The sequence below is a fragment of the Strix aluco genome, chromosome 3 (assembly GCF_031877795.1).
Source record: "Strix aluco isolate bStrAlu1 chromosome 3, bStrAlu1.hap1, whole genome shotgun sequence".
In the NCBI taxonomy this organism is placed as follows: domain Eukaryota; kingdom Metazoa; phylum Chordata; class Aves; order Strigiformes; family Strigidae; genus Strix; species Strix aluco.
In genome coordinates, this window is record NC_133933.1 from 77,057,674 (window position 1) to 77,071,155 (window position 13,482).

General features: G+C 37.1%; 1 protein-coding gene across 1 annotated transcript; it reads right to left on the reverse strand.

Moving 5' to 3' along the window:
* Positions 1 to 872: 872 nt before the first annotated feature.
* LOC141921622 (nephrocan-like) lies at positions 873 to 11,485 on the reverse strand. Its single transcript, XM_074820548.1, has 4 exons — positions 11,463 to 11,485; positions 10,286 to 10,430; positions 4,562 to 5,463; positions 873 to 1,320 (listed from the first exon to the last, which is right to left on the reverse strand). The coding sequence occupies exons 1-4, from the start codon at positions 11,483 to 11,485 to the stop codon at positions 873 to 875; spliced, it is 1,518 nt and encodes a 505-aa protein (XP_074676649.1).
* Between the last annotated feature and the right edge of the window lie 1,997 nt (positions 11,486 to 13,482).

Genomic DNA, 13,482 nt, shown 5'->3' on the forward strand with positions numbered 1-13,482 from the left:
CAGCATCTTGAGCTATATTGTAGTCAATTAGCTATTCAGCTACCAAAATAAACTCTTCCAAAAACTTTGTCTCACTTGATCTTATCCTAATATTTGGCAGAGGTAGAGATCTATTTCCTAAGAATCTCCCTTCTTCTGCTTACAACAGAATCGGGTCAAGTTGACCTCAGTGTTTTCATTCCTTACTATTAATTAACTTTGGAACTACTATTAAATCTCATTAACCAGGACACCGATTCTTCTGTTTGTTGCATTTGCTGTGATGAAGATGAACCTTCTGCTGTGATGAAGATGAACCTTCTGTGTTTCTGCTGGAGCTCAGCTAATTTAGTTTAATGTAATTTAAAACAGTCTAAAATCAATGAGGCAAATATTTCAGGAAAACTGAAATTCATTTCTCAAAACCAAGAATCTTGAACAATCCTGAGAAATTGCCCACTTCAGTGTAACTCTCCATCTCGAACTGCAGACCTGCGAGTTTAAATATGTTAAATGCCAGACTCATAGTAATAGTATCTTGCGGTATTGCAGGATTTTATTTATGTTTTTTTTTATGCAACTATAAGAATGTTCTACTATAAAAAGGTCCATACAGAGTTACAGTCTGTTCTTCTAAGAGATAGTAATTGTATTCTTACTTCCCTCAAACTACATAGTACTAATGGCATAGAAAAACAATTTATTTTTTTTACGATTTCCAGTTTACAATGGCATCCTTACTACAGCCCTTCTGTCACCAGCTATTGCCTCTTACAGTACAAATTAAAGAGGAAAAGTTAATGGCAGACCAGGAGGCTGATTGTCAGTAGAGACACTGGTGGTAGTGGGCAGCTCTAGACAACTTTAAGGTTCACCATAGATTAACCATGGGGTTAATCTAACTCATAATCATAGTAATCATCATCTGTGTTTACTCCAATGCTGGAGGCCTCACTGGGTTTCATTTTCTTTCTGTCCTCTTTGCCTCTTTCCATGGAAGACAGATTATCTTCACACTGCTGAAGAATCTTTTTGGAAGACATCCAACTTTCTCCTCGGCTTTCTGCTGGCGCCGCACACTGCCCTCCCCTGACATCCGTTCCTTTGGCCACCAGCGCTCTTCTGGTTCTGAGAAGGTCACAGGTGCAGTTCCAAGGGTTTCCATCTAAATACAGATGACGAAGACGAGGTAAATACTCTAAGACTTTGCGATCCAAGGCAGATATCTTGTTATTCCGTAAATTTAAAACCTGAAGCTGTTTCAAGTCCTTCAGCTCTTGTTCTCCAACATCCTCTATGTCATTTCCCTTTAGATCCAATCTAGCAAGGGTGTCTGGAAGTCTGGATAAAAATAAAACAACACAAAGGTGTTATGTTCATCATCATATTGATTCTGTTTGTGTAAAAGGTATTTGGTGGTGGGTATTTGCCCAGGCACATCAGACGTATTAAAATAAAACTATCACTAACAAAAAATGCAGTCTTCTGAAAAAAAAAGATGTGGTCCTGAAGTGTTCATGTCTTTTTTTTTTTAAGTTATTGGAATACTGTCTATGCACACATGAACTGTTTTCCCAAATTATTGCAGTTCTGACCTGTACTGTGTTTGTGCAACTGAACTAAACAGCAGTCCTTCTATACTGTACTAGGAAGAAAGTTATATGTTCAATTAAGTGTCAAGCTAAAAAATGCATTTTGTACTCTTCAGTGCCATAAATATGCCAATGACCAAATTATAGCACCATGAAAGATCAAAAGTTTAGGGAAGCATGGCAACACTGCTCCTTCAAGTACTTCTGTACATGATTTGTTTAAAAAGTTTTTTTAGCTGATAAAGAACTGGATTTTTCTTCCATTTTGCCCTGCTCCCATCAGATTCAAACATTAATCATCACAGAAGTAGTCCATCTGACGATATCCTGTTTAAGAAATCAGCAACAGGGAAAACAGAAGTGCTTTTTGATGGTCTTTTTAAATAGCACTTCAGAGAATTAGATTTAAATTTAAAAAAACCCCAAACAAACCTGATAGTCTCTGGATATGATACTAGACTGGTCAGTATCATTCTTATTTTCATACATCTTACATATTTGTATAAGACTGTTTTATTTCAAAAGTCTTGCTCATTTATGATCCTCTAATTTCCTCCTGCTGTAGTTAGTGACAAGTGCTTAACAGAAAAGCCAGGTGATTGGCATGGAATATTTTTAATAAAGGTAATTTGAAAGTACCTTAAAAATAACTTTACTATGGTAGTATGTGAGGTGATGAAATTAAGAGTCATGGTTAGAGATTTTAAGGAAACTTATTCACTGAAACTCTCAGGGAAATTACAAAAAATACTACTAAGAGCTATTTAGAATAGAACAGCAGTATACCACAACCGGTAAAGGTTAATGTCATCATTTATATCGATGTAATGATATGAGATACCTTTGAAAATTACAAAGAGGGTACATTGTGACCCCCACCAGCTGTTTTTTGTGAAGCTCAGTTTGACCTCTTAGGCTGAAAGGTGGTTGCCATATTTGTCTAAATCTTGCAAATTCAGTGTGACTATTTCAAAAGTAGGGCAGTTCTGTATTGTGCTGTATTTCCTGGGGGAGATGAGGATTTCATATGTCAATATGGTGAGCCACTCCACAAAATTTGATCTTACCAAATGCTTGTGAGTGCAATAAATCTGTTTTGAAAATCTAACCACAGGCGATGATGGCCCAATATGACACTGTAATGTCAGAAGGGCACTCTGGGGTAAAACCCTAGTGCCACTGATGTCAAAGGCAGTAGGTATCACCAGAGATGTTTATCCAGACTGATTACAGTCCAAAGCCTGACCTGCAAGCCCTTAAACCTGTGAAGAGTCTTACTGTACTAATGTTAGACTTAGGCTTTATGGCTGTATTGTTTGACTTCAGGCTGTGTTGATCTTGAGAAGATAATGGCACTGGGCTACATGATGAGTGATCCTGGTGCTGGCAGAGAAGCCGTGCACACTCGGGAGCTGACCATGACAGCTATACTGTGGTGCTGCCACTCCAGGGAGTGTCATCAGACTCTTCCCTGCATTCTCTCCACTCCCTGCAAGATTTTAAGGAGTATAGGTTCTTCTCCACAAGTTCTGAAAATGCTTGGACTTGTGGATGACTTTCTTCTCAGAAAAAAAGAAGCTTTCTTTCTCCTTATTCCTGCTGAATAACTGCTAAGACCCATAAACTGTGGCACATAAACTATATTTTTTAACCTTTGACACTAGTGACTGAGTTCTCAGATGTCAGAAGTAATACTTTTATTTCTGTATATCCATGCGTACCTGCTGATCATCAGACAATTAAGTACATACATTTTACATCTTGTCAGTTTTTCCCTTTTCTATGTTTACAGCCTCCCCTTGAAATCTGTATTCGTTACTGAGTTGAAAATAAAAGTCCTCAATATCTCCTTAAAAGCTGTGCTGTTTAAAGGCTAATAGAGAGCTTCTTCCTGTTAATTTTCTTGACTACGAAGGTTGTAAAATAAGATGGATTAGACAATACTAAAGTAACTAGATAGCATTAAACATTGCTGTCAAGCTAGACTGAAATCAAATATTTATACACCACTAAATCACTTTCTGATTATAAAGCTGCTGCCAAATAGATTCAAATGCTAAAGGACCTGATGCTAAATGAATTGAAATTTTACTGCATTATTTATTTGGGCTAGTTAAACCTGTCCACAAGCCATAAAAATAAAATTTAATAGTGCAGTTGTGTTAAAGAAGTGATGTTAATGGAATTACTTCGCTATTTTTATGCCATCTTATTGCACAGCTTTTTGAAATAATAAAATTACCACTTTATATCAGACTAGCCTCCATTTGGCTTAATATGCCATCTCTGATAATGGCCAGGACCAACACTCAGATGAATGTGAGAGAAGCTGTAAGCAGGGCATTAACGAACACAGCATGCCCAAGGGATGTTTCTTCTGTGCTCCTTTGGAATTTTGCTTATAGCCTGAAGCCAGAGAGCTTATACACATTCCAAATACTTTGTAATGTGTGAATCTAATGAAGTCAAGAATGCTAATATCCTCTGAAAAAGCACATTCTTTTTGACCAGACTCAGCTCCTGAAATCTTAATATCTTAACAATAATAAACTCAGTGTGGGTTGGTAGAAACATCAGCTTTAAAATTGCTGTCTTTCCTTTTTATTGAATGCTCTATTAATTTTGTGTTATGGGGGAAGATAAATCTAAGCGGCAGTACAACTTCTCTGTAATAATTCTGTTATATTCTCCTAGCAGTTTCCTCTTATTTGTGTGCTAATTAAACAAAGTAGTCTCACTGGCAGGGAGAGATGTGAAATGAGTAGATTCACTGTGGGGCCACAGATGTAATGAAAACAGCTCTACTCCTATGCTGAGACTGCTAACAAGAGTGCTAATTAGTGCCCGTTACGGCAATGGGTTTATGGTACAGATAGACTTCTACCATGACTGAGTCTGCATAAAAATTTTTTTCCAGTTTGGCCCTCATTCTCACAATGTAAGGAAGGAGAGATGACACCTGGGAACCAGCTGTCCTCAGATTCACTTGCCTCAGCGGAATAGAAATGAGGAGATTCTGTTCCAGCGCCAGATTGGAAAGCTGCGCACACTGCTGAAGAGCTCCTGCCTCAAACATGCTAACAGCATTGTTGTCAAGAAACAAGTGCTTGAGGTCTTGTAGTCCTTGGAAGTCCTGCGCTGTCACCCTTTGAATCAGGTTATTGCTGCAGTCAAGTTTCTGCAGTCTGCCGGGGAGCCTGAGTGGCATAGTGTGGAGCTGGTTCTTAGAGAGCTCCAGTGTTGTTAAGTTTGGAAGAAGCTGGGCACCATCTACTGATGTTAGCTGATTTTCTGACAGGAAGAACTCAGACAGGTTTTCTAGGTGTTTCATGTCTCGAAGTCTTACTGTTTTAAGTTGGTTTTTCTCTAATTTTAGTGACAGCAGGGATTTAGGTAGGTCAAGAGGCACTTTTGTCAGAAAGTTGCCACTTAAACTAAGAAACTGTAGATTTTGGAAAGATGCAAAGAAGTTGGTTGGGAATGAGTTCAGTTTATTATCAGCCATGCTCAGATACTTCAGCCTAGGAAGCTTAAGTGGTGCAGACACAGATTCCATGTTGTTGCCATCCAGAATCAGACTTTGTAAATTGCAAAGGGAAGAAAATGCACTCGGAGGCAGACTCGCAATCATGTTGTTCCGAATATCGAGCACCCTTAGTTTCATCAAACCTTCAAAATCAGACACATGCAGGGTGTTGATGGAGTTATCAGCAAGTTTTAAAATTTCAAGGCCAGATGGGAGGAGGGTGGGTATTTGCTTTAGCTGATTTTTGTAGAGTTCCAGGGACTTCAAGGTGCTCAGAGCTTTGAAAGTGTTGTTTTCTATTGATTCTGTGCCACTGCATGACAAGACCAGCTCTTCAAGGGCTGACATTCTCCTGAAGTCAGTAATCTTAAAAAGAAAAAAATAATTCATATGATAGTATACCATCTATTTATGGATCTCCTCACTGGTTACTTCTTCTGGATGCTTTGACAATTGCTAGTATATATTGAGAAACTGTATATTTAGAATGAGAAACTAAGGGAAATGGTAACGATAGAAGTGTTACTATGGGTACCTGCGGTTTGCCAGTATTTACTTACATTTCTAGAATTGTTTAAGTCCATATTGTGTCTGGTTTTGAGCCAACATACATGTTTGAAGAAGGAATATTCCTTTTATTTCTGCCTAGTGCATAGCCTATATAAAATGGAGAGCTAATATCACCAGTGACAGAAATCTTTGCAGAGAGTAGATGGTTGTTAATGTTCACTGCACTCAATGGAGCTTGCTGAAGCAGTTTTGAGTTCATCATACATCCATTTCCATATATCAGCAGTATTGTCACTGCAGTGTGTATTCCCCACAGGAAATACACATGGATATCATCACCTCTCCCTACTATAAAGTTTTGGCAGGAAATTAAAATCCGACGCGCGCATTTCTTCTGTTCCCCCACTATCTCTCCTTTTCTTTCAAGTAAAAACCTCACATATTAAGACAACCAAACCAAAAGTGTCAGATCATCTTGGTCTGAAAGTCCCCTCTGTGGAACAGATTGCTTTTACAGGAACTTAGTTTTCGTTAGTTGGTAATAAAGAGATGCTTTGCAGTGGTAAATGGAACTTAGATGTTGACTGTGACTATAATACACAGAGGCATACTAATTGTTTCATTATTTTTCTGCTCTGTTGCAACCTGCTTGTTTACAAAGCTTGCCATTTCATGTCTCAAGTTAAGAAGCAAACTTAAGTGAATCTGGCAGTTTCCTCCAAGCCAAAATGTGAGGAAACATGCAATGAAGCTGAACCTGGGAGTTCTCCAAGCACAGCAGTTGCTTAAACAGTAGTTTTCTGAAATTATCAGAGATGCTGCCCATTGACCTCGGTGCATGATTTTCAGAAACTCATTTATATAGGAATCACAGAAAGCTCAGAGAAAGATGAGCAGGTGTTCTGCATGGGAGAGGTGGGAAGGAGTGTCCTTACCCATTTTCCCTTCCCATGTCCAGTAAACATTTCACTGCAGGTCTCAGGAGTACCACATCAGTGAGAGATGTTAAACTAACACTGTAGTCTTCATGCTATTTCCCCCAGGGCTTAGTAGCTACCACCACGTTTTACTGTAATTGAGAGAAGCTATAAAGTGTGTTCTACAGCATAATCCCTCATCCCAGTCAGGAATCTACATGGAAGGCAGTAAAAGTCCTTTGCAGTGCAGGTACTGGGTAGTAATTTTATTCTATGGTCCTGATTGAATACAATTAGCAATCATATTTGTGTATGTGAAATCAGTTTATGAAGGTGGCTGTTAAAAGATTCCTTCCAGCTTCATTTATACAACTCTTGCATGTTTTTGGGTTGTAACTCTTCACCCTGGCTACAGACTCTGCATTTTAACTTCTGTTAAAATTAGAGACCACACAGGACAGGAGTCAGATATCATTTTGCTTTGGTATCCTTAGCTGTCACTACCTTCTGATTACATCTATTCTGCCTTGTAAAGTCTTTTCCGAGCAGTGCAAGATTTGATGCAGTTAGTGAGAAAGTATAGATATGGAACCTCTATTGATGCAGGTTTCTCCATCAATTACATTTAAGTTCAGTGTGGGAATGTACCTCCATAAAAAAACTTATATTATCAACAGTAAATAACAAAGTTGTCCATTTTCTATTTTTTCTGTAAGTGCAGTTTTGTTATATATATACATTGCTATATAGCAATTACTGAATTGCATGTCCAGTTTTGGTCATGATTAGGAGGCTAATCTTGCAAAGCTTTATCATGAGAAGCCCCATAGGAATGGACTGCATTACTCAAGAGCAGAAAAGCATAGTCATCTGTAAGTGATAAAACAGTCTTAAGGAAGTTTAAGCAATTGTGAAATGAAATGAACTTCGCAAGTTCAACACGTTTTCTCCTATAAGTTCAAAAGCAGTATTTCCTGCTTTCCCTCAGTTGATTGCTGTATGTCTCTAAGAGGCTTAATTTTCATCTTATTAAGTGACAGAGAGCTACGTGAAGGTCAATGTACAGACATTCATTCTCTGATGATGTTAGGCTTCTTAATGTGGATTATTATAATTTCTATTTTCCACCTATTTGATATGCTTTGCTAAGCTCTGTGACCATGCTGTTTTGAGACTTAAACATTTATCCATGCTGTTACAAACCTCCCAGTCTTTCAAATATGAATCAAGACATATTTGAAAGCCTATCAACTCTCTTTTTGCTACAAAGTGATGTTTTATTCTCTAACTGGACTGTCTGTAAAGTGGTACTAATATAGTTTTACATTTTAAAAAGTAAATCTCCTGAAGATGGATCTAAGACACTGTTATTTTAATTAAAACATTTAAATAATTTTGTCTTTTTTTTAATGACCTTTTTTTTCCTTTAGAATTTTTGTGAACTGGGATTTGTTATAAGCAGTTTCTTAAACCAGTCTGCTATTGTGGGAGCCAGACAAACAATTTCCTTTTAACAGCTAAACCCCCATATATTAATATAGTTAGAAATAAACTAAATCTTAAAGTGAGAATAAACAGGTTATAGTTGGTCTTCAAATCAAGGGGAAGGCAGAAATTATTGAAAAAAGATGCTAAAATTAATCTAGTTTTGTTATTATGAAGTCTTTTTATACAAATGCCAGTTTGTAAAAATACCAAAAGCAAAATCCCAGCCAGAGTTTTCAATGATGATTGACCCTGTCAGAACAAACAGAAAGTTGATCTGGGCAAAAAAAATCTACTTTTTTTTCTTGTTTTTCTTCAAAACATACTGTATTTAGCATACAAACATATCTTCTTTTTCATTTCTGTACAATTTTAATGATAGCCAATGCAAAGTAATGTCCAAAAGTAATTGGTGCTCAGTTTGAAACAATATTTGTTTATTCTTCTGAGGTGGTTAATTGCCAAAACATAGTATATGTGAATGCTTACATATAAAAGTCTCTTGGAGGTCAGCTGTGGGAAGGTTAGGCTTCCATTCAACTTCTTTTTGAAAATATGTTATTTTCTCTAAGATTAGGAAAATGAAGGCATTAAAAAAAACAAAAAAACAAACCCAAATAACCCCTATAGAGTTGTTTTAGTGCTTCCAGACATGTACTTTACAAGCAGAAATCAAACCCTGTTTCTATGAGCACCATGATATATGCCAGTGGAATTGCTCAGCTGTGTAAAATTAAGCATATGTATTTATGATGTCAAGACCTCAGAACCATAATTTGTTGCATGGAAAGAAAAGTGAAAAAATATATTCACAGACCCAGTCTAATCTTAAGGAAAGAATCTACATAATTACAGGCAGATAGCGTGAAAGGACTTATTTCCTTTCAGTTCAGAGTCAGTGTGTATAAAGTGAAAAACTCTCTCCTTAGATGGTTTCACGCACCATTTGTTCTGAACAGCCATAAAACATTTATTCCACTACTCACATCCAACATTTAAATGCTTTATAACACCTATCTTTTGCTCTAGTTAGAACCTAAGGCCACTTTACTAGTAACTGAGGAGTAGCTGACAGGTATGGGCAGCTAGCCTAAGAAAGGAAAAATGGCTCATCTTCCTTATCTTGGAAATAAAATAATCAGGGGTTTTTTTGCAAAGAAAATGTATTTTCTAATAAAGAGTTCATTTGACAGATCTTCTGTTTAACTAGAGCACATCAATGTAGGTAAATCCCACCAATGAACTTTGACTCTTGTAGGTATGGGAGCTAAAACAAGAAAACCAGAGGTATTAGTAGCAGCTAAAAAAGAAGTAAATTCTTTCTCAGAGTTAAATTGTAAAATTACTGACTATTTCTCAGTGGGCAACAGGTATCCCAGATACTGCTCTAAGCTGCCTTCTAACCTATTTCATTCAATTCTGAGAGCAAAATCAAAGATGCATTTCAGAGCAGTTAGTTATATTCTTTGTAACAGGACAAGCATACTTAAGAGAAAACACATCTCTTTTGAATCAAACATTTCATATTATTTGTAGTATTGATACATGGCAGGCATGTATAATACAGGCAGTTGTACTTCCCTTGTGTCTATCTATAGAAGTTGAATTTATTAAATAAATATATTTCAGAGAACAGTTCCAGAGTGCAGTGCAAAATGAGCATGAACTTATCATGCCTTTAATAATGTGACCCAGTGATGCCTCAAGAAACCCAGAATAAACTCTTTCAATAACACAAACTGCTGGCATCTTCAGTTAGAAGCTGCTCTTGTTTATATGAATTATTAGATAAGCCTAGCATTGCTTTTAGAAACAGCTCACACTCTGCCTTAGACTCTAACTTACTTACTCCCTCTCCCATTTCTAATAGCAGTTGTATTTGAGACTTGCAACTCCAGAGAGAGAAAAGAACTTCAGTTTCATTCATTAGGGAAATGATTCCTGCTACATAAAACTTTTCTATTTACTGTGAAAAAATATTATATTGTATCAAAAGTAGCAAAAGCTTTTAACAAGTTAAAAAATTACTCTGGAATTCAACGGTTATTTGACCATACAAAAAACCAAGTCAACATTTGGTTCCTGGTTGTAAATTACTATTTTTTGAGTTGCACACAAAATATCATTGTGGCAGCATGAACTGGTGCTCAGAGACTGCAGGATAATGAAACACTATAAGAATATATTTACATATCCTTAAAAAGTAGTAAAAATAAAACCAGATCTGGCAGCATTTCATCCATTTTTAGAACATGGAATAAGATTCTTCCTCCTACCTGGAGTTGTTTAATTTTGCTGTGACTGATGTAGAGTCTCCTGGTGGTAAAAGGAATCTCTCTGGGGATCTCTGTAGTTCGATAGCATTGCACTGACTGGGCAGGGTCACAGCTGCATCTTCTTGGGCAAGTGGTACTTAGACCACTGTGAAAAGAAAAGAAGATGACTAAAAGGTAAGATAAATACATCTTCCAAAACAGGAGCTCTGAAATTGTCTTGGCAACATACAGTGTGAATTAAGCACCAAAGTCCTTTTATACCATGAAATCTGATAAAAGGATATTATGACTGTGTATTTTATCCCAGTGAAAAAACAGCAAAAACAATACCTTAATTTGCCTGGGTTAAAATGTTGGCAGGCATTACAAAGAGTGAGAAACTTAAACAGTGATAAGGTGCCTTTACATTTGTAGGTATGTGAAATTAGTGTTATTTATTACCTGACATCTAATCTGCAAACATCCATATTATCTCCAGTTTCCTAGTTTTGTTAAATGTGCCACCACAGAATTAGTGGAGAAAAGATAAAGAGCTGTTTTATAGTGGGGCTGTAAAACCTCTGTATCTTCTGTGACCCAGTATTAGAAACAGTAAAAACACAACTACAGCCAACACCGAAGCTTTTTCACTCTTCACTTATTCAGACTCGAGCACCACCACCACCACCCCCCCCTCACAAACTCAGGCAGCTATTATTTTAAAGCCAAAACATTCTATTCACTTTCTGAATATTTGTGATACAGCTGAGTGCCGGTGGTTGGTACACATTTTTTAAAGATGAGACAAAAATGTAAGTTACCTGTGTTTGTGTAATTCCCATAAATCAAAGTTTAATTATTCTCATATTTGAAAATTAGAAATGTAAAATGCTTGAAAGCATTTAGTATAAATCAAGTGGTAGATGATCAATAAGATCTATTTACCCCATGACAGATGGCAAACATTAAGGTTCCCCTCAGAGTTTTTTCTCTACTTATTAGTGCTTCTCTCACATATCTACTAGCTGTGCCAGCTAGGGATGTACAGTTGTGAAAGGCTTACAGGTTGGCTTCTGATTATTTTAGGAACTTTCTGTGCATTGTTTTTTCCTTTGTACTCAGTAATTTACAACATACAAAGGAGTCTACTCCGGGAAACTTTGTATCTCATCATACATGATCTGCTTTGCACTGTTACCTGCTTTGTTCCATCATCTCCATCATATCTTCAGTAGTAGCTAATCCTATTCCTTGAATGAAGAACTAGGCCAGTTATTTCTCCAAGCAGAAGATGATGTCAAGTTGATTTGACAAATGGGTAACTGAAGTGGGGACAGTCCTCGATGGGAATGCTTATTGGATGCAGCTGGGTTTATACTGGACAATTGCCATATTCCCTCCTGGAGATCCTTCTGTGTCCTTAGTCCCTTCCACTGCGAGTACAGAACTGCAACGCAGCATCTGCTAAACCAAACAGCAAGAGCAGAAACCTTTTCCTAAAGCAGCCTGTCAAATTGGCGTGTTTAACAAACTATGCAGAAAAAATCCTGCCTGACTTATGCCATAGTAATCAACTGAGCAAAAATGAGTGGGTGAGAAGGATTAGCAATGGTGCTTTAAAACAAATATTTTAATATCTTGATCTAGGGTTTGGTACCTGGTTTGTAGTTTTGCCTTTTTTTTTTTTTTTTTTTCTAAAAGAGTCAAAGTACCCAGACAAAAGTGTAAAACCTTTCTGCATACTGACAGCTACTCGTGGTATATTTCAGCATGCCCTGGAACAGTCTTTGATCTCATCTTTCCACTGACTTGCGTTTAAATGCTGAGGTCACCAAGACAATAATGCCCAGGATCTTATGTAGGAATTTGAGTTCCTCAAAAATGTCATCAAAAAGCAACTGCTTTTTGCTCAAGGAGAGTCAAAAGAAATGCAGATCAAACCCTACAGTTTGCAGTTTAGAGCTCTAGAGTATTACAGAGTCAGTCTGAGAATCCCTTTAAGTAAGAACCATACATTGCATTCTTCCCTGTTTTGTAAATTGTAAATCGCTCAGTCTATGCTAGAATTCACAGCTGTAGTTACAAGGTAACACCACAGTAAGGTGTAATATTCTTGGCTCTTTGCATTTTTAGTATCTGTATCCTTGGTCTTTTCAAACTAATGAAAGAAACTTTATTGGTTTAATAGTTCATTCACATGATATTAACACAATGGTTTAATCAAGAATGATATTATGTATCCATCAGTTCCTGATATATATCTGCTTTCAGCAGCTAGGTATTTTAAAGTGATAGCTATGAAAGATGATCCTATTAAATCTGTTCTGTACAAATTCTGACACGTGTCCACCAGAGCTGATGCCTTTGCTTTTGCACAAAACTATGACCTGTGCGTTTTTTATTGATTCTAGGAGACCTGATGGCAACAAAACTGATGAAGAGTCACGGGACTGTATGCGCATAAGCCTAGTGGGAAGATGTGAGCTATGCAAAAAAAAGGTGAATAAACATTCCAGGATCTGTGTTGCGGAAGCAGCACTGCTGGCCCATGAGTTGCAGGGGGATGTTAAGAGAGTCAATCACTGGTGGCCATTTCCTGCCAGCAGTTTTTATGCAAGCTCTCCACACCTTTCAATGGGGATTTCTGTGCAGGACTAATGGCATGATATTCCCCTCTGTCATTTCTCTGTCAGAAAAAATCAACGATAGCACCTGTAACCTGTCCACATGAGAAGTCCCAGGGACACTCTACATGGTGTGTGCTTTAACCAAAGCTAAACACTTCAGATAAAAACCTGCTAAACCCAAAATCCGTGTCAGAATCTTTTGTGGTGTTGGCATTTAATATGGACATTGATTATATAGTTCATGGCAAAGTAGTAAAATATATTGGACAAATTTGGATAAAACATAAGCTTGAGTTGATGTAAGTTAGAAGATCTTTCAGGATTGCTGCTTTTATTTCAGAAGGGCTCATAAAGGACTGCAAAGTTTGAGGGTTTTTTTCCAAATTTATCAGTTAGTCTAATAAAAATACTCTTTTTCTACAAGCCTTGCCTCATGCAAGATTTCAGCATCTACAATACTGGTGTTTGGGCCTTTTCTTTCTTCACCAAAGTCAGAGGCTTGACAAAAGCACACATGTATGTCCAAACATAATTTTTTAATGGAAGATTACATTTAGAAAATCACATAGAAATAAGATAACATTAAAATTA